At 29.6% G+C, this 22,605-nt stretch overlaps 1 protein-coding gene across 1 annotated transcript in view; it reads left to right on the top strand.

The window, feature by feature from the left end:
• Positions 1 to 22,605, top strand: part of LOC136979901 (protein starmaker-like) — a 58,867-nt gene that overhangs the window by 32,533 nt on the left and 3,729 nt on the right. The window contains exons 5-6 of the mRNA XM_067275931.1: positions 11,672 to 11,857; positions 12,267 to 12,347. Of these exons, the coding sequence (XP_067132032.1) occupies positions 11,672 to 11,857; positions 12,267 to 12,347 (267 nt within the window). The remainder of the gene's footprint in view (positions 1 to 11,671; positions 11,858 to 12,266; positions 12,348 to 22,605) is intronic.

Below are 22,605 nucleotides of genomic sequence, written 5' to 3' on the forward strand. Positions count from 1 at the left end.
TTTAAATGTTTATTACTAATTTATTTAAATTATAATATACATAAATACACACACAACAAACACACACAGACACAATACATACATAATTATGGTAAAATGTTTAAATATCTTGCCATATTAAAAAAATGGAAATATCCACAAAATGCTTTATTAGAATTAAAACTGGATAAATTTAAAAGAACAAAAAACACATCTACAACTAATTGTGGCTCATATTAGTGCATTATTTTGTAGAATAAGTTTTGTATATTTCCATTATTTGCAGATATATATAGCTATTCTATGTGGAACATGTAGCAACATGTAAAATGTAAATTGAGTAATTTTTGGTGATCAAGGAAATAAGTTTTTGAATAGGGGAGAGCAGGATAAAGTGGTCACTCTAAGCTAAAATGATTTTTTACTCATATTTTCTAATTTGGAAAAATGATTAAAATAATTCTATATAAACTACATATAGTGTAAAAGCAAGAAAAAGTTTTATTTTTTATTAGCATAACATGGATATTTTTTTAATTTTTACAAATTTTCATATGAAAATGGCCACTTTACCCAACCTAGTTGGATAAAGTGGCCAGGAACTGCTGTAGCATATGGAATTCCATCATTTCATACAGCATTAATGGCCTTTGCATGACCTGAGAATCCCAGCCCTGCTGGTTTGTTTTTCGTCTGTAATTGGATGGCATTGTGTCATCTACCTGTAAAATGTAATTAATTTATTGTAGGTAGTAATTAGTAATCTTAAGTTCTTAGGCTTTAGATTAAATTAGATTTAATCTTTATTATATTTTAAATTACTACATGACATTGATTTATTACAGTTTTATTGATAAAATAATGTAATATAGTTTTTCTGGCAAACTGGCCAGGAAGGTGGCCACTTTGTCCTCTTGTATGCCATTATACAAAATCGTGTCTAGACTAAAAACTGAGCAAGCTACTTCATTCTACTGCATAAGGTTTTAAAGCCAAAAGCATACTCTTTCAATGAGTTTAAAGTAAATAATTATAAACTTATTACTATCTTAGATAAAATAAAAAGTATTATCACTTGCCTTACATCAGACAAGATGAAAACCACAAAAACTTTACTGACACAAAAAAAATTATCTCAGATGATTTTATAACACTTCCAGCTTCATGCCAAAGCAAATGCTTGCTGCTAGACAGCAACATATATTTCAGAAAATAACAGCAGATGGCAACTTTACCCGCACTGGCCACTTTATCATGCTGTCCCCTATAAATATAAACATTTAGGATATGTAAAAAAAATTTAGAATGTTAAGTAACAGTTTTATCAAAAAATATCAAATTAATTGAAAAATAGTTTGATAATAATTCAAATACTCAGATCATTTCTAGTTTCTATAGTCAATTCATGTAGTAATTAGTATTTGACACAAATTTGTTAAATATTTCATTTGGTTTTCATTCACACATTTTCTTTATTTCATTTTGGATTTTAGATCAGATCTGAACAGTGCAAATTTAATGCTTATACTCAACTGAGGCTATGTGATTTCTTCATGGAGAATATTTTGAACTTAATATTGACAATTTTAATTTGCAAATCTAAATTATCTTATAATGTAGATGACCTCTTTCTTTTATATTTGGATTAATGGCTTTTTACTTTATATGTAATATTGATTTATCATTTTGCATAAAAATATCACATGCTGTAATTATTAGAAGTCATAATTGATTGTCATACATGACATTATAGATGAATCAAAACATGTGTAATTTCATATAAACATTATCATAACATGATACATTACTGTAAAACAGCAAATCTCTTGGTAGGAGAAAAATAAAAAAAAGAGGACAAAAACTTCATAACAATATCAAATTTGTCAATATAGATTGAACAGTTTGACAAAAAAGCTATGTTTTTGTTCATACATTATCATTTGAGTAACAATATATATTTTTTGGAATATTTATCTGTTTTCAAGAATTATACAAACAAGCAATCTTCTTTTGAAAATAAAGCAACCTGTGGATTTTTTGGATTATGAATTGGAGTACTTAATGCATGAAAATAAACAGTACAGATTAAAGATGCTGAACAGATATTATCCAAATATAGGTTTAAAGCATAATATTTGTTTCATGAAATTTTTTTCAACTAATAAAGATATTGTAACTAAATTATACAGTTACAGTGCATTAATTACATTCTTTCATTTTGTGCATTTATTATAAAATTTAGTTTTACTGAAATTTTTACATGCTACAAAATATATGAGATTTAATTTTCTCATTTTTAATATCCAGTAAGTGATTTTGCAATGTATTACTTATGGTAGAGAATAAATATTTTTGTTTATATTATGCAAAAATATTTCTATCTAAAGAAAACTTAAAATGTAAATATGATGTTTACTCTATGCAACTGACAGAAAAGTTCTTTGTAATAAAATAATGAAATACTTGTTGAAACAAAAAATTAGATCAATACCTCTAATTTGAAAGATATTGAAAGAATAGCAGGACTATAGTCATAGCCTAAATAGCATTGAAACATAAAATTCATTATCTATATACTTTTTTCCTAGTCATTTAATAATCAAAAATTTATTGGAGAATTACCTCTTAAATTAATGAAATTAAAACAGTACTTAAATTTATTGAAGAATATAATTGGTATCAGATTCTTGTTGCAAACATATGGCTGCGAAGACTTGTGAGAATTGACAAGGCATGGAACATCTTATTGGTAGTGAGAATTCAAATATGATTTATTTTGTGTAGCAGTGGTTAATTTTATGACAATATGATGTAATAGAAATCATTCTTAAATGGATAAAACAGTTTATTGGGACTGTACATACAATTCATTGATATTAAATTATTAATGAATTCTATAGATAAATGTACAGTACAATTAAATTCAAATGTATGCTATTTTCTGTTTTACTAGATATAAATAATGTTGTATTTATATATATTTATGCATAATATTCATTGCAATAGACAATATGAAAAGAAGAAAAATACTAACTTTAATATGAAAATTATATTGATGATATTCTTACATTATATTTCTCATTAATGTAAAAAGACTAAATGCATCCTTCTTTTCTTCATGCATATAATGAATGCTTAATTTTCTATTTAATATTTTGCTATTGATGAAAGCAAAGATCAAACAATAAACATAAATCAGTGATTAAACAAATAAAAATGTATACATTATTTTATTTTTCTCTATGTTGGCACATTTAGGCCTGTTTTATTACTAATTTTTCATTCAATTAAAAGATGAGGGTAAGATGGCACCAAAGAAATCATAAGAGAAATGTTACTGGGATCTGCCTAGTACACTTTTTGATATAGAAAACAAGAAGTATGTCAGAACTAGACTTAGAAAATATTGAAACAGGCAAAATAACAATTATTTTTTGTACATAAATATATGGAAAATTAAATGTAAGGATTAACTGAAAGAATATAATAAAAACAAAGACAGACCCAAGCAAAATTAAAAATAAGATTTGATAAGAAAATTAATTTTATTATTATTCCTGAAGTCACATTTCAATGTTAACAAACTGTTTTTGTATCAGTTTATCATGACTAAATTTGAGTATCTATCATATATAAAGCATAATAACTAAAATTTTCTGAAGAAAAAAGATGATGTGATCTCTCATGAATTCTTGAAGTTTTAGAAACTGAGATAAATGTGATGAAGGGTTGGAGATGATTGAAGAGAATAGAAATTTGACTGCCAGAATCTGGTTGTCTTTTAATTGATAAGAAGGTTAATGAATAATAGGTTGTAGATTTGGAGTATCAAAACAAATGTGCTTTTGTCATTTCCTCAAAAATCTTGTATATTTGAATTTAGATATTTTTATGTTTTTATTTATCATTCCTACACTGAGTGACTAGCAGAAAAGTTTGAAAATGACCTTTTTTGATGATAATTTTGCATTTAATTGACAGATGTATCATACTTCATTTGACAGGATGCTTTAAATATCAAATTGAATTTTGTTTTTCTTGTTTTAAATATTAAGTAAAGTGTAAGCAGTTCAAATAAAATTGTTATTAAAAAACAAAATGTATAAAATGAAATTACAAGTTATAATTGACTGATTGATTGATTAATATGAGTTTTTTTGGGACAAAAAGAACAAATTATGATAAAAATCAAAATGAACAAGAAAACAAGACAGAAAGCAAAGTAGTATAAATAAATATTACTGTAATATTGGAAATTGATATGAATGTTATGTTTATCATAGGAATGCACTCTTCCATAATACCACTATGTTTTTTAATTGATGAATCAGACATTTGTATAATTGTTTTATCAAATTGTAAGAAGAAATCTGGAAGAGTATTATTTTTTGCAAATTCATAGTTTGAAAAATAAGATGATCAATATGGAGACAAAAATATCTTCTTTGCTAACATTGATGTCCTCACCATTATTATTTATTTATGAAAATTAAAATGAATGTATGAGATAAAGCATTATTTATAGCTTTTTTATTGTTATATTGAAGAAAATGAGTCAGTTGAACTAAGCAGATTGATATTAAGTCAGAAAAGAAAAGTTACTCAAATATAAATTGATTGCAGAGATATAGTGTAAACTGTTTGTAAAAGCTATGAATCTTAAATTTGGAATACTTGGAGTGTGTAAATAATTGTGTTTGCAGTGTTGAAATTATTTGATCTTCTTGTTAGAGCATTAGATTGTTTAACATAGTATTTTCTCCTGTTTTTGATAAATTAATACATAATAATGTTGAAAATGCAAATATAACTGGATTTAGATATTAATTTATTGATATCTTTTGCACAATTGTTCTGAATAATAATACAATACAGTTAATAATTAAGCATAATACATATCTGATATTCAATAATGTTTTTACATTATTTATAGTTGAATAAAATTGATTTTTATTTCATATAACAATAAATAGTAACTTTTAGCCAGAACTAAAATTTGCTAATTGACATTCAACTTATACATTTAGTGCCATCTTGCTGGATATAATGTCAAACAGCAGAAGAAGGAAACGTTTTTCTACAGGGGATCGAGAAATGAATTATAGGAAATGATATCACAAGTGAAAAGAGAGCAGGACGAAAGTAATATGTAGGAAATGATGTCACAGGTCAGTAATGGCTAGAACTCCTAGAAGTAACAACTAATTCATGAAAGATACTGGCCAAGATCAAGCACAATCAGTTTGAAGTTTTCTGTGATGATAGTATTTTGATAATAGTATAACAAAATAAAACTTTTAAGAATTATATTTCATCTTGTAAATTATAAGATATTGCTTTTAGCATATCTAAAAATCAAGCTTTATTGAGAGATACTATTATTAGCATATTTTGTAAATCTGCTGTGCAATTTCTCCCAAATCACATTGTTAATAAACTCATATAAACAAAAAGAATGAAAGGGGAAAAACTAAATAATTCAGTGCTGTTACAACATGCTGATTAGATGATTTCAATATTGCAAACACATTTGTTTTTAATATATAAAATACAAATATGTATTTTATATATTAAAAAGTATTTAAATAAAAATTCATAGCTTTCAGATAGCAGTTATCTGCAGTTTCATTCAAATTTTTTTTTTTTTTGTTTAATCCATATTTTGTATAGCTTGTTTTTATTTAAGACCAAATTGTACAATTAATGTAATGTATATTTTAATATGTCAGAAATGCTAAATTTAATGTTTTAAAAATGTGTTTTGATTGATCATTTTGTTTCTTTTATTTCAATGATGTAAGAAATTAATAAGTTACATACATAAATGACGATATTGAAAAATCTATGATTACGCACAATTTTTTTTTTCTGTCTACAAAAATGATCATTACATCTGTCAAATGTACACAAATTATCATCTAGATATGAAGCTTTTCCAATGATATACGACTTAATATTTTATATATGCAGTGTGTTCATAACTGAAGTTTACATTTTAAAAATATATAACTTTGGAACTAATCAACAGAATGATGTCATATTTTACATGGTGACTTCTATGGTGATGGAATTTTATTTGAAACAAAAAAGTTAGTTACAAAAATGAGTGTCTCATGCACTGTACTTCATTTCATCAAATCGTGAGATGCAATGGCTGAACAAGCAGGACTGTTCTCTGACTGGGAGGTGTAGGAGGTGGCACCTCACTGTTTAACATTGCTGTCACAGGAGGCCACACAGTACGCAACCACCCCAGTAAAATCGTTTTTATTTTGTGTACTGTTTTAATCAGCACTGATTTTGATACAAATATTAATTTTAATCCTATATAATAATTTATTTAATTACTAAGTAGTAAAAATAGAGATATTTTGATTTTATTTTTCTTTGAGAATGCTACAGGTTTGCAATGTTTATTGCAAGTTACTGCTACTGAATAAATAAATAAGATTCAGTTGTGAGGCTATAGACAGGTTCAAACCTTCAGTAAAATTTTCATTAAAATATTTTTTTGAAAGAAAAAAATTCAGAAATAATTTTTTTTGTATGAAAAGCACAATGTGAATGTAAACAACAGAAGAATATAAGCACAGTAGAATCTCATTTTAATAGATCACTCTGGCTGCTGAAAATCATCTGTTGTTTTGAGAATCTGTTATATCATGAACAATGGATTTCCCACCAACCCAGAAAAATATCTATTATTTAACCCCTACATATAAGAAATACCTTATTTGAAATTATTCAGTTTCTTGAGATTGCTGTTCTATAAAAACAGGTATATTACAAGATCATATATGAAGCTGTACATGTAAAAGACAAAGCTGATGGAAACTGTATATACCTAGAGCATAAAAAAAGGTATGCTTATTAGCATTTCACTTGACATCAATTTGTTAAAAAACTCATCCATCTTGGTTTGTTTTGATGCCACTTTTCTGCCTACTGAATTCAACAACTGCTTGATATTAGCTATGTTGTGTACAGTGCAGCCTATTTGTTTATGCTGAAACTCATCAGCAGTCCCCAGATTTTCTGGATTTATCCGAGAATCCAAGCAGAGTTCTGAAAATAACACATTTTGCTTCTAATTGATGAAAATGAACTTCTTACATTTTTTAAACTGAAATCAGCAAAAATGCTCGATTTATTGGATTTTCTTGCAATTTTTTAAAATACATTCATAACTTTTGGTATAAATACTGTCATGTATATAGCTGTTGATGCTATTGTAGGTACCAAAAAAGCCATTTCGGATTTCAGAGCAAAAGCATGGACTTTTGGACGTTGTTTTGTAAACAATGTTACCAGGTTGAATTACTTTAAGGCCGCGACTCCACTAGCCGTAAAAGGGCCGTAAAACCCCTCACCGTAAAAGCTTTTAATCACGTGACCATGATATTTTACGCCTGCTCAGGTGTAAAATATCATGGTCACGTGATTAAAAGCTTTTACGGTGAGGGTTTTACAGCTGTTTTACGGCTAGTGGAGTCGCGGCCTAAGGGTTCAGGGTTTTTTTTAATTGATGAAAATAAAAATTATTTATGTCCTGGCTATCTTTTGAGCTAATTTAATTTTATTTGGTATCTTTTTGGTTACTTTTTAATAAATTATTGGTGACAGTGTAAAGTGCAGAAGTGTGGTGAGCCTCGAAGTTTTATATTCAACTACAGACTAGGAAATTTAATGGGTAAGCATAAAAGTTCTGTCTCTCAACTTCTGCTGAAGTGGGTGAGGGAAGCGAAGTTAGCCAAGAGAGACTTCACAGTGGATGGCTCAAAAGTGTTCTGCAAGGTATGTCAAAATGCATTTGTGTGCATGAAGAAATCACATTTTGAGGATCATGTGCGTTCTGCAAGACACATGCTGCTTGCACATTGACAGGATCGAATATCCCAGATACTGCTCACAGAAATGGAATCTCAAGATCAAAGAAATATTTTTCTTCAATACAACAAAGACCTTTATAGGATGCAATATAGAATTGCATAAACTGAAGTATCCCTTGCCCGAAATACTTAGAAAAATACATGAAGCAGAATCTTCCTGATTAATCAACACTGCAGAAGAATCATCTTCCATGTGTTCATCAGGAAGTGCTTGAAGAAATTGCAAAGAAATTAGTGACAATGCTATATGGTTTGCTGTAGATAAATATTTAATGGTAGTACAAAAACTTGATGGAAAAGATTGCACTAAAATTTATTATCTTTTATGTAAATTTCTGGAGAGGATGAATGCAGAGGTGATAGCAAGAATTGTTCAGGAAGGTTTAATGCTGTTGTATAATTAAAGTTATGTCATGCTTACTGAAGGCTGTGCATCTGTAAGCATGACAAGAACTTTTTATATAATCTTATTCATGTAACCTGCTTGAATCACACTTTACATCTTCTAGCCGAACAAGTTTGTTTTGATTTTAAAGATGTAAAAATCTTCATTTGTTCCGGCAAGAAAGTACTTGCAAAGACACCAATGCAAACTGCTATGCATTGTTAGCTTCTTCCAGTTACTCCTTTGCCACCCTCTCCCATGGTCATGATGTGGATATAGGCGGCAGTATTCTATGCAGACCATTAACTTGACTTTTCAAAATTTTATCAATGAACTGGATGAATCAGAAAGCTTTCATTATGGATGTTAAGGAAGCTTTGGAGAGTCCACATTTAATTGCTTCTCTAGTTTACATCTGCACCAATTTGTTAAATTTTCCAGATATCATTGAAGCATTAGAAGCAAGAGGGTTTTTACTTGAAGAATCTTTAAAAAATTTTCAAACCATAGAGGATACAATACAAAACCTTCCTGGTTATGTGGAGACAAATTTTGCATGAAGCTGGTGGTGGCACTTTTGGAGAACAGTGGTTTTTCTGTGCTTTGCCAAGTTAATAGCCGTCTAGTTGGAGATCCCTGAAGTTGTAGGGCTTGTCATGTACCTTTGCAGAAATACTATCCTGTGACTACATTCAAGGCCGAGAGAAGTTTTTCATTGTATAAAAACATTCTCACTGACTGTCGACAGTCTGACAGAAGAAAATGTTAGTAGATTTCTTATACGTGCATGATCATATTCTAACAGTTTATAACATTGTATACTGTATTAATTAATAAACAGATAACTGAAGAAAATTTGATAATTTTGTTTTAATTTTATTATTGTTTTTGTTCCGAGAATAAATCAGAAAACATGATCGTTTCAATCAGATTTCAGATCTGAAACTCCATTTTTATTAATCTGAAAAATCCAGAACTTACTCGTCAGGTGGTCTTCACAACTTGGAAAGACTCCATGGCCTTGCTAAATTTCAGCACTACACTTGGACCAGTGTCAGAATCCAGGTAGTTCCTTCTTAAATGTATCAGTTTGTTGATTCCCTTTGTACAATTCTACAATTGTACTATACATATTCCAAATGTAAAAAGTGCATCATTGATCTCTACAAATTTCTGGAAAGACCCAAATGTTAACTAAACGTTGAAAAAACAAAGTTTGCAATAGATGGAGCCAGAAAAAAAATCTGTTATTTCACATTATGGATCTACTAAAAGGAGATAAAATTACATTGATTTGGTGGAACCCGGAGAAAAAATACATTATTCTGAGAAATCCATTGTTCCGCAATCCATAGAAATGAGATTCTACTGTACTAAGAGCAATCATCCCTTGTTGGGATCGAATAAAATATTGATTTTGACTTCTCCCATGACATAACTTGAGATCTCGTTACATTTAGCAATGAGTGAACCACTTAAAAAGCAAGAATGAGGAAAGCAATGAATCAGGATAGATGATCAAGGATAGAAAATAATTTTTCTCCTCCTAATCCTCTCTAATCCTTAATTTTAAGGATGCAATGATTTTGCCTGAAAATTCCAAGTGTTGGACCATTTGTTTTGTGAGTGTCTCATGCCAATCTCTGTTTCTTTCCTTTTCTTGGATCAACATCTTCCCATCACCAGAAGTCAACCACATCATCTTAGAGCTGTTGAGACATTGAAGGAACACTCACTCGTGAACCAGAGACACTCCTTCATCTGGGACCATTTTGGAAAGGAGAGGAAAACTTGGAGACCATTGCTGATTTTGAATATCCAAGATTGCAGAAACTTTATAAGTTTCTTTCATGTCAAATAAATCAAATAAACAGTTTCTTGTAATCATTGTATCTGTCTCAGTACCAGTTGCACCCATATGGCACTCTTGACCCCTCATCCATCTTGACCATCATGCCCCTCCTTATTGGAACCCCATACAATTGCTATTTCTTGAATTTGCTTCATGTCTGGTTGTTGTTTCTTAGTTTTATTAATGGCCATCAACATTTGTTGTAAATACTAGACTTATTATGCACAAAATAGAAAATCATCAAAATGTGTAAAATTTCTTATCTATGTATTAGGGGCAGTCAAATGAAAATGAGACAGATGGGAAAAAAGTAAGTAAACTGTTTATTATTTCAAAAGTAATCACCATAACTGTTAATACATTTATCCCACTGTGAGAAAAGATGGTCAATGCCTTCATGAAGTAATGTTTGCGGTTGCCTACGGAACCATGATTGTACCCAGGCGTGCATCTCTTCGTCCGAAGCAAATCAATGGACAGCCACGAATGTCTTTCTTCAGGGCTCCAAAAATATGGAAATCGATGGAGGAGAGATCGGGACTGTATGAAAGATGTGTAAAGGCTTTCCAGTGAAACTTGAATCATGCCATCAAGTCCAAAAGCCCAGGAATGTTAATGGACAGCATCATTCCATTACAGGATAATTCCCGCCCACATGTTGCCAAGGTTGTTTTGACTACGCTGCAGAAGTTTTGCTGGGAAGCCCTTATATATCCTCCATACAGTCCTGATCCTCCCCATCGATTTCCATATTTTTAGAGCCCTGAAGACATTTGTGGCTGTCTGTCAATTTGGTTCGGACAAAGAGATGCACGTCTGGGTACAATCATGGTTCTGTAGGCAGCCGCAAACATTATTTCATGAAGGCATTGACCATCTTTTTTCACAGTGGGATAAATGTATTAACAGTTATGGTGATTACTTTTGAAATAATAAACAGTTTACTTACTTTTTTCCCATCTGTCTCGTTTTCATTTGACTACCCCTAATATATACATACATAGATAAGAAATTGTATCTAAAAAAATGCACAGTTACTTGCAATGTATAACTTGTATAGGAGCTGATGAGGGACAATAAAATCCAAAATGCATTCCCCAGTTAATATAAACCAATAAATGCTGGTGATTTCCTAATCAGGCAATATTTCATATTTGTGTATACTAGATTGTATACACAACATCCATGTTGATGGCCCCATACAATTAGTAGAAATTAAATTATAAACTTTTAAACCACTGATTAAGACTGATCAAAATTGCACATTATCAGCCAAATATTGAAATTGATAGCTTGAAAAGATTATTTTAACATGCCTATTTATCTGCAGATAATGATGATTATAACAAATGCTGATCACATTAAATGATGTTTTATAAATATATTTTAACTTGTTTTGTGACATGCTAATTCTGATAATGTTAATGATTGATAACAATATGCATGATTACAGTAAATGGATTCTAATTTATTTACAAAGTTACTAAACTTTTAATGTGTGTATTATCTACAAAGTTACTAAAATTTTAATGTGTGTATTTATTCAAATTTCCTTTAATATTTCAGATGTCTAGTTTAGTAAGAGAAGTAGTGAATTTTGCTGCTGACATTGCTAGACCTCATATTCTGTGTGGTTCATTTAATATGAAAGAAGGTGGTGTGGCCTATCAGCTATTACGTGAAGGCTACTTGAATAATGAAATGATTGAAGAGTTGCAAAAGAGAAAAGATGTTGCTTTACCTGGAAAAGATGTAAGTTAAGTTCAACATATTTACTTAAAACATTTGCTAGAAGCTTAATATGGCTTAATTGTATTGAATTTTTAATTTCATTTTTTAATAAGAAATTTAAATTCTTATGAGTAGATATAAATTAATGATCTGATAAATCTGATGATTTTTAATAACTTGATGAGTGAAATTTTTTCTTATATTTTATTAACAATAGTAATGTTAAAGTTTTGTAATATGCTTTATTGTAACATTCAAGATTATTATTGCTAGTAATTTGATTGTTTTAAATCATTGAAATTACTGGCCTTCAATTTTGATATTGACATTATTAATTTATCATTTTTTAGATTTATTTAATATTTAAATTATCTTTTTGTGAAGTAGTATGCATGAAAACATACATTTTCAAACATACATTAAATTTCAGAATGACACACTAGTGAATTTACTTTGGAAAGCTTTTCAACACCCGTCCTCAAACTTGCGCAGTTGTTATGCTACAGTTTTAGTAAGTATTTTTCATATTATTCATCATTACTTCTTTAAACTTAAAGTATTTTTTTATCTAAATTATTTTATCATTTTTTTAGAATAATGAAGAATATCATGAAATTGTGAAAATAGATACTAATATTATTGTTTAATAATTGATAATATGCTATTTTATAGTAATTAATTTAGATAATTGTATTTTTTTTTTTTTTTTTTTTTTTTTTGTCAGTCTGGCACGTTTGCTAAGAATAAATTACTGTTTAGATAAATCATAAGTTTTTAGAGATGGAAATCTTTTTTATACATTAGTGTGAGATGCTGGTTATATGATTTGAATTTAAGAAATTTTTTATTATAGTTGATTATTGTGCATATCAGAGTCTATCTATATATATAAAATTACTTGTCCTGACTGATTGATTCATCATCGCCCAGAGCAAATCACTGAACCTAAAGTGATGAAATTTGGTACACAGTTAGGTTATGTCATGGAAACACACTAAGAAGAAATTTTTTGAAATTCCCCCATGGGGGAGAGCATTAAGGCTTAACTGGAAGAACGGCTTCTACTCTACTATTTTAGATGCGATTTTTGTTTGAATTGCTGAAAATCAAACGAATTGTTTTCAATTAGATCAATTTTCCAGAAAATTGATGAAATTGAAAACTTTTGATTTTCAGCAATTCTCATCATTCTCAGTGGTAGGTGATATATAACAATTACTATCATTGTTGAAATACTGAATATAAATGGTGTTTGCTTGCAAAATCTGCACAGCAAAGTTGCGGGTAACAGCTAGTTCATTATATTCTGTGGTGCCACCTGTTAGGTTATAATCTGTGCAGATCTATTTTGTTAGATAAAAATCATGTTATATTTTGCTTATTTATATCATATTAAAAAGGATTTATTAAAATTATTGCACACACTGTTTTACAGTTGTCAAATTTCTCAGTTTTAGTATGTGTGTGTTTACTTTTAAAAATTTTTTATAACATGAACTTGGAGTCAATTTAAAATACAAAATTTTGCATGCATTCAAAGTCAGTTTTTATTATAAGATGATATAAAATTTATTTGAAAATATAGTGCTTTCAAATAAATATTCAAAATCAAAATTTTCAATTTAATTTTATGTTTGATATGATTGTAATAATGTTAATTATATAATTCAGTAAGAAAAAATAAAGCAATACACATACACTTTATTCTCTAGATTACAAGTATATGAATAGTCCCTAACATTTACGACTTGATTGGGTTCTTGGAAACCATTATTAAGTGAACCATTGTAAAATAAATTCTGGTCTCCTATATATTGTCTCATAACTTGAGGTTCTATTTCAGAAATAAAACACTTGGAATAGGTATTTCTAGAAATACAACATTTCTTTAAAAAAAATTAATCCTAATATTTTATAAACCAAACCAAAAAATTTATATTAGTTGTAAAAGTAGTCGTACATAAAATGAGTGGTTATAAAATAGCAGTTTATTGTTTATATAATTATGCAAAAACTCTGTATTTTAGAATTATGCCAAATTAATTTAATTAATGAGTCACAAAGTTAAATTATAAATATGGTAGATGTTTCTCCTACTGTTAGAGATATTTGCAAGTTGCTGCATTGCTTCAAATGTTCAAAATCATTCATTTCCTTTAATCTTTTTATGTTATACACGAAACCAAATATGCTCTCATGATGTTTAAGTGCCTCAAATCTAGGTTGGCAGCTTGCACACACATTGTCAACAGACATAAAAATAGTTTTATTTTGAAAATCTCTTCCGCAGGCAATTCAAGAGCTTCATCTTCCCTTGTCATAATCAAAATTTGTTCTTTTAAGTCTCCTCCTCATGACTTTGAGGAAAATGATATTGACAGAAAGTTCAGTCATTTCTCTCGCTGTTACCAAGGATGATTGAAAACCATTTTCCCAATAATTATCAAGCCAATGTGTAAATGCATCTAGGTGTTGTATAGCCGCATCTAGGTGCATTTTTTTGCTCTGCCACATTTTACTTATAACATTTATCTTTGTAAGAATGTCATACCATACGATGAGAGCAACTACAAATTTGTAGGTAGTTATTTCCTTTTCTATAGAATGGCATTCACTAACCAACTGACAATCTGTTGTATTTTCTGCTAAATCCTTCAAAGCATCACATATATCGCTTAGTTGGTATTTAATGGCCTTCACTGATTCTACCCTGTGTTCCCATCTAGTTTCAGAAAATGGTTTTAGCGATAAGGATTTTACATATGTTTTTAAAATAGCCCACCTCTGACTTGAGCCAGCAGAGTGTATAGCCTTTGTAGCTAACCAAAAAAAGATTTTGCTTGAACACAAGATGATGCTGTGTCTTCTAGGATGAGATTCCAGCTGTGACTCCCACAAGGTAAAAAATAAGCAAGTGGCTTAATTTTAAGTATACGTTTCTGGACACCACTTTTTTCTCCACACATATTGGCTCCATTATTGTATCCTTGGCCTCTGCAGTTTTGCAGTTGATATACCCAATCTAGCTGTGATTATATAATTAGTCAAACTCTCAGCTGTGGTTTTTTCAACGGCTAAGAATCCAATAAAATGTTCTTCAATGTCAGTTGTATTTGTATTAAAAAATCTTATAATAATTGACAGTTGTTCAACACAAGAAACGTCACGAGTACAATCAAGAATAATTGAGTAATCTTTATTCTTTATTATTTTGTCAACAATTTGAACCTTCAGGTGACTTGCCATTAATTGTATAAGCTCATTTTGAATATTTTTTCTAGATAGTGGTCATTAGTTGTCTTGTCTGTTACTTGTTTTAGGTAAAGTTGCAACATTGGATCAAATTGGGCTATTAACTTTACTAAATCTATAAAGTTGCCACTAGTCTCACTTGAATCTGAGTCGGATATTAATTTCTCTTTATGACCTCTAAAGGCCAAATTGTGAGATGCTAAAAAATTTACAATTGCAAGTAGTCTTTCTGAAATATCTCTTCAACACTGCCTTTCTTGTTCAGTTTGAGTCTGGTCTAAAGAGTCAATAGTGGTACAGCTTTTTAACCTGTTCTCTAATTTAACCATTTCAACATACAATCTTTGTGCTGTCGGCTAGATTCATGAGACTTTAAGTAATCACCCACGTGTTTCCAATCAGACACTCCTTCACTGGATCCAATTGTATTTTCTAGTTCGAACATTCAACATAGAAAACAGTAAATGGCATCCTTTGTTTGTGAATAAATCATCCAGCGCCTGTCAAGTTTTTCACCATTAGCTAATATTTTACTAAAATGATATTTGCTGAATCGCCATCCATTATCATTTATGGGGAAAAAAATCAACTTTAACCTGGATTGGACTTTTTAATACAATCTCAGCTCGGTCTACATCAGTAATTGTTAATGGCCACAAACCTGGGTCATTTTGAGGATTCAGATTTTCAATTCTGCCAGTCATGGATGTAGACGTAGACTCAGAAACGTACTCTTGGCTGGATAGTGTTGACAGCAGCAATGGTGTAAGAGACAATAATGTTGTTGACTCGTTATCCTTGCTATTGTTACTAGGTGGCAGTGGCACCCATAATGATGTTGAAGGAATAATTTCAGCTGGGTTAGGATTACAGTGTAATAATGTGTCAAATTTTAGTCAATGAAGGGTTTTTAGAAGTGACTTGACCATCACTTTTTATATATTTATATAAAGACCTACATAGATTTTCTTTTACCTGCTTTCTTTTGATAGTTCTCTTTTTGAACTACCTGACTCAAATTTTCTACCAGCATCATGATCACACGAACTCATTTCATAAATCTTGTTTCGCACATAAAACTAATTCAGAAATAATTTACAAGCAGTTTTACACAGTTTTTTAACAATTCACTGTTTACTATAAGTACTGTTAACCAGTTGTTTGCGGAGTACTGCTATTGGAGTAACCAGTTTTCGTTAAACTGTTGCGGAGTACTCCAGTTGGAGTAACTGTCAATTTTCTTTCGTAATTAACTAGTTGGTGGCGATTTAAGCACTGATTGGCTTTTATTTACATAGACTAAGTCTGTTTCAACGAATAAGATATTTGTTACCACCCCGTATTTTTAAATTTAGGCACAAAACTCCTCCATTTCATGTTAAGTTTATGGGAGACCTTTCTTTTGTCTATTTGACAATAAAATCCTACTTAGCATGCCCGTCAAGTTCTAATTGGTATATTATAGCTAAATGACTATCCTTTGACCAATAAGCATTGACTTGGGTTTGTGGGGTGGGAACTTTCTTGGAAAAAGTTATACCAACTTCGAGCTACATTGTCAGCTACAAACGTAAACAAACAATTATAAATCGTTATTCTTATCTATTTTTAGCATAAATTTAATAAATTTTTATGTATGTTTATCCTATTTAACAAATAAGCTTGTTTTTAAAGCCATTCAGCCATAAATCTTTCAAAAAACAAAGTACTTCCGGTTATGGTGGTACTTCCGTAATACATAAGATATACATGTATAGTCGTTAATATAATAAAGTAATAATCGCTTATTATAGTCTACAATTAGTACAATAAATTAAATAACGTATAAATAGAATCAAATACACATCATCAGTAATAAAAGTGTATTAACCTAGATTTAGAAAGGCCACCACCCCCCCACGCCGATCGGCGTTATAATTTATAGGCCGTATTATTTCTCTACGTTGATTTAGAAAGCTGCAGTTTTTTTTATTTGACAGAAAATATACATGTCTAAGTAATGTATGTAACAAATTAATGGAAAATTTAAAAAAAAAAAACGATTTTTTTAAATATTTTAAAATCTTAAATTTTATTAATTTTTTTAAACGTACATAATATTTTGAAGTTAACAATCGTAAAGTGTAATACGTACGTTATAGAAAACTGAAAACAGATTATATCTACTACAATTTTTAAGCGAGATATCGTAAATTGAAAAACCACTTTAAAAACCATAAAACCTGTACGCAACAGCGGTGTTGTTTCGGATTATCGAGTGCGCAGCTGACAGGTTAATAATGTAAGTTTCACTAAAACTTAATATCATTTAATGTTTGTATATATCTTTCAGTAGATAAATAAACGATTATGTAATGCATACAGCTGCTAGCAAAATAAGCATCAGGTGACAAGAGTTGACAAACGAAATGAAACACTGGGATTTCCCGAGTGTAAATTGTAAACATGATGAATCACAAAAGTAACAAAATTGCACATTTAAGTGGTTTTCTAATGCTCGAGGCGTAGGATCCAAATAGTAATGAATTTTTCAAATGTGTTTTACAGTCAAATTACAAAAAATATTATTATTCACTGATAAGTTAATTAATTTTGATATCGCTAATCTTACTTTTTATACGAATGTGAGATTGAATAAACCTAAATGAGAAATTTTATTTAGGCACTTATTAATATTAATATATACTGTACTATGAATTAATCAAAATTATTTTATTGTTCTAACTAATAGCTAAGGATAAAATAAAAGTTTTAAATATCAACTTTTTTCTACTTGGGTTGTTGCATGAGGCCCCTGCAAGAGTGAGGCCCCGGGCAATTGCCCTGCTTGCTACTTCCTAAGGCCACCACTGCTGGTAGTCTAATGATGATTAGATTGTAGCTACGAATTTTTACTTTATTCAAAAAAGATTAAAATAATTACAACTTTACGAATTAATTTCATGAAAGTTTCTGTTATAATTATTTTTACTTTCCCAGCTGCTATAGAATAAAACATAGGGGAAGTATGGTGATCAGTCAAATTTTGACCCTCCTGGTTTTTTTCCTGCATTTTTCACTCGACACTTTGTGAGCCCAAAAATGTTTTAAAAAACCCTTACAAATTTGTGTGTGTGTGTGCATGTGCATGCTTGCATCTATTTTGCATTATACCTCAGGACTGGATGAACTTAAACTTTTGAAACTTGGTAGGGTTATTTAATAGAAATGACCCTGCCAAGTTTCAAAATTTTAGGTGCAAAAATGCTAGTAAATTTTGATGTTTAAAGGTCAAAGAGGAAATAAAGAGCGGGCCATGTGTCATCTTGATTAGGGTAAGACCTTAATGAATGTTGAAAAATTCATTGAACATCTAAGATATATGTTCAATGAATTTTTATAAAGAAGCTATAACCCTGTATTCAGAGATAATTCAGAATGTAACTTGGGTCATCAAGGCATTACCAACAACACAAGTTAGTGTTGAGCATTTGTTTTCTGGACTTTAGTTCATTAAATCTGATTTTCCTGCATCTATGAAGGAGTATTTAACAGATTTCTATTAACAAATTGTTAAATACTCCAATTGTCCAATGACAGTTGCAGAATGTAAAGAAATTGTATTATGAGAAAAAATAATAAAATTGTTTTATTATTAATTATTAATTTTTCTTATTATACTTAAGAAAATATTAAATATTAATATAAAATGTTAAATATTAAAAAAATACAGTAAAGTTAAAATAAGATTAAACTAACGAAAACCAAAACTAAAGTGATGGAGAGTATACAACGCGCTTATGTCTTTGATATACAACGCGCTTGTATATCAAAGACATAATACATGTAACTGAGGAGCAAACAACAAGAACCAAGTTTGAATTAATTAAGTCGGAAAAAGAAAGTGTGCATTATAATAGAGAAAATGCAAGTACTGTATTAATCTTTAAAATATTGGTATTAAATCTGTCTTATAAAATCACAATGACTCCTGTAAATCGAGTTATAAAATACAGTACAGTATCAATATAGTTCTATCGTTGAAAAAATTTAGTTATTTTTGCTCACCTAGAGTTTTGCTTAGTATATATGGCTTTTAGCCATATCTGTGTGCAAAATACGTGCAGAGATACAGTACTACAGCACCACCTGTTTTGGATGACCACCTGTCTAAAAGACCACTTTTTGAAAGAATCATGGGTGGTGACCATAGACAGGTTTTACTGTACTCATAATTGGACAATATTTATTAATTTATTTCATATTTAAACTTTTTGAACAAGATTTTAAATGTTCTAAATTTTTTGAACATCATTAAGAAAAAATTTTAACACTTCATTCAAAAATTAATATTTTTACATGAAAATATAGCTAAAAGACCAGGCTAAATATTCACTTATTTAATTTTTTTCACAAAGTTTATTTCACCTAATTATTGTCATTCAAGGGTTGACACTTTGTAATGGAGTTAAGTTATTCTAAATTTTTTGAACTGACTGTATTTTAAATGTAAATTATAAAAAATAATGATAGAATAGAAAACAACTTAATTTGATCAATATAAAAGTTTTCTGGTTAATTAATAGAATTTATTTTCAAATTGTTATTGGATTAAATTTTGATATATATGTATATATATAGTTACAAAATTGTTTTTTGTTAATAGTGTACTCAATCAACATAGCAAGAACTAACTTATATGGTCATATAGTCTAAAATTCTCGTTTTTCTAGAAGAAAATTTAGCTGAGAGAGCTCAGATGTCATAAATGGAAACATATCTGTCCAGCTTGTAGAGGTCAAGCAGATTTTATCCAGACATTTTTGAATTAGTGTAAATTTTTCAATTATTACAATTATTATTAGATTATAACTTTGCTTATTTCAGTAACAAATGATTTAAATCATTAATTTTTATATCACTAAAATATAGTTCATTGAAAATCTAAAAACAATTCATCACAACAGACCAGACACAAATAAAATCACAGACAGACTGGCCATAATTAAAATTTTCCTACTTAGCACAGTCTGTAGCTGCAACCAATAAATGGTTTGATGCCAAAATTTGTATATAGACTATGAAAACGATTTTGAAAAATAAAATTTAATTCAGAAACTTTCACTAGGAGCACTGATAACATGACATGTTTGGTGCTTTTGTCATGTCCCAATTTTAACAGTGATAATGCCTTGTGTCTGCAATATTTATGCAGGATGTATGCCCTCATATTGGATGCAATGTACACAGGTTTTGTGTCAACATTTCATCAATCACTAGGTGATTAGTCATTTGTTTCTAATTGTCTGGCCACCACATTCTCAGTGTGATTTCTGGTTATGTGGCCATTTAAAGAATATGGTTTATCATGGAAATGTTGCACTTTGTCAGACTCATTGCCATATTTCAAAAGTCTTGCAACAATTTCCCTGAACTTTTTCTTTTAATAAAATTAAAATATTCAAAGAGCCTGAAGATTGTTTGACCCTAAATCACTATTCTGATAAATGTTATCTCATACATAAAATTATCATGCCTTTTTGACTTATGTCTTTGGAGTTTTATGTCAGTATCATAAGTGAATGCCAGGAATTTAACATCAGTAACAATGCAGTTGATGAAATTGAATAGATATATGCCTATTTTTTAAAATTCTCACAAATGTCTCAATAGTGAATCTTACAGTCATAGAAAAGTTTTGAGAACAGTTATTATTCTTACAAAGAGAGAGTGAATGGTAGGAAATGTAAATCTGAATGAAAATTTTGTAGTTTGTAGATGGGGGACTACCTGAGTGTGTACACAAAATATTAGGTTTAAATGATCAGCTAGTCAATAATAACTAACAAAAAGATTTTAGTTTCCATTATAACAAGATTGATAAGAATGACATTTCGAAGTGCTGCTTGGTAGCATACCTCTGTCTATTATGGCACTGGCTTGAGTTTGAATCCTAATGTTGCTGGAATTTTTCCTTTTTCCAAATTTCTACTAAAATATTTCTTAATTTTAGAACAAGTTGGAAATTTTTTCTTGATCTTTTATTTTCTTAAATTGCTGAATATCTACATCTAATATTTTGAGTGTACTCAAGAGGTCTCCACCTATAAACTACAAAAGTTTGTTAGTAATTGCTTGCTGTTCTGTCAATTAGTTGTATGTTCTTTGGAACTTAGCATAAAGTTGCTATTAAGAACAAATCACACGGGAATACTTCTTTTGATAGAAAATGTAGATTTATTTTCTATAATTTACAATGGATATGCATTTTAGGCTGTATGCTCCTCTTCAGTCCTTATTTTATTATGTAAATCAGTATCTGTAATTTCTTATATATCAATAGTTTTACCGATTTACATAATAAAATAAGGACTGAAGAGGGTCGTACAGCCCAAAATGCATATCTGTTGTAAATTATAAAAAGTAAATCTACATTTTCTATCAAAAGAAGAATTCCTGTATGATTTGTTCTTACTAGCAATTTTATGTTAAGTTCCAAAGAATATACAATGCAAAAGTTTCATTCAGATTTGCATTTCCACCAAGCACATTATCCTTGATAAAAATTTTCAGTGGATTTATGATCATTGGTCAGCTGTTATGAAGTAAGTTTTGTGCATACTCAATGCTTGTAAAGATCTCTAGCTTAAATTAGTTGGCATTTAATAAGCTTTGATCATCATCATTTTTTTGTATGGTTGATTGTCAGTCAGATTTTAAGTTTCTTTTTATTTACATTAATGATCATTTCATCATTATGTGTTGTCAAAGGTCATGTAAGCACAAGCCATCTTTGATAGATTCTTAATTATGTTTGAAATGCTGTTCATTGAAAAATTGCTGCCTTATCCAATCACCAAAGGCAATTATAAACATATGGAAAATTCTTTTACTTTTTCTGTGCCTTGTGGGCACTAAGCGAGACTTTTTTCCATACCCATTGCAGGTTTGTCCAGATCCATAATGTGAGCAATTGGAAATGTGGGATGGGGTCTGACATATCTGGGATAGACCATTCACAAAAATTCCTAGAGTTGCTTGCCTGGATACAGTCCTGCATCCCCTCAAAGTTTATTGTTATGGTGCTTTAACTGTCTCATGCATCTTTCACTATTTATCAACACTTGGTAGTGGTATGGGATTATGCAAGAATGCAGTAATATTTTTTCTTGGAAAGTATGGCTTATTGCCTTCACATTATTGCTTGTAATAAACAGTCTTAGAACTTCTGATCAAGGTACAGTACATATCTGAAAACATATGAAGAGTTAAAGTGTTTGTAAATGTACAGATTGTTTTAAAATAATTCAGTAACATTGTAAATAATTTACTATATAAAACTAAATTGTTTATATAATTCTTTTCCAGATGATATTGTGAATATAAATAAATTTTATTGAATATTATATTTTCTTGAAATACAGTAGAGACTCGTAAATCGGAACCCCGGTAATCGGAATCGCCGGTAATCGGCACGATTTTCAGTCAGACTGTGTCGTGCTGAATCAAACGTTTTTGATACTAAATTTACTTCTAAA

This window comes from Centruroides vittatus, unplaced genomic scaffold, assembly GCF_030686945.1.
Source record: "Centruroides vittatus isolate TY-2023 unplaced genomic scaffold, ASM3068694v2 contig_651, whole genome shotgun sequence".
Lineage (NCBI taxonomy): Eukaryota > Metazoa > Arthropoda > Arachnida > Scorpiones > Buthidae > Centruroides > Centruroides vittatus.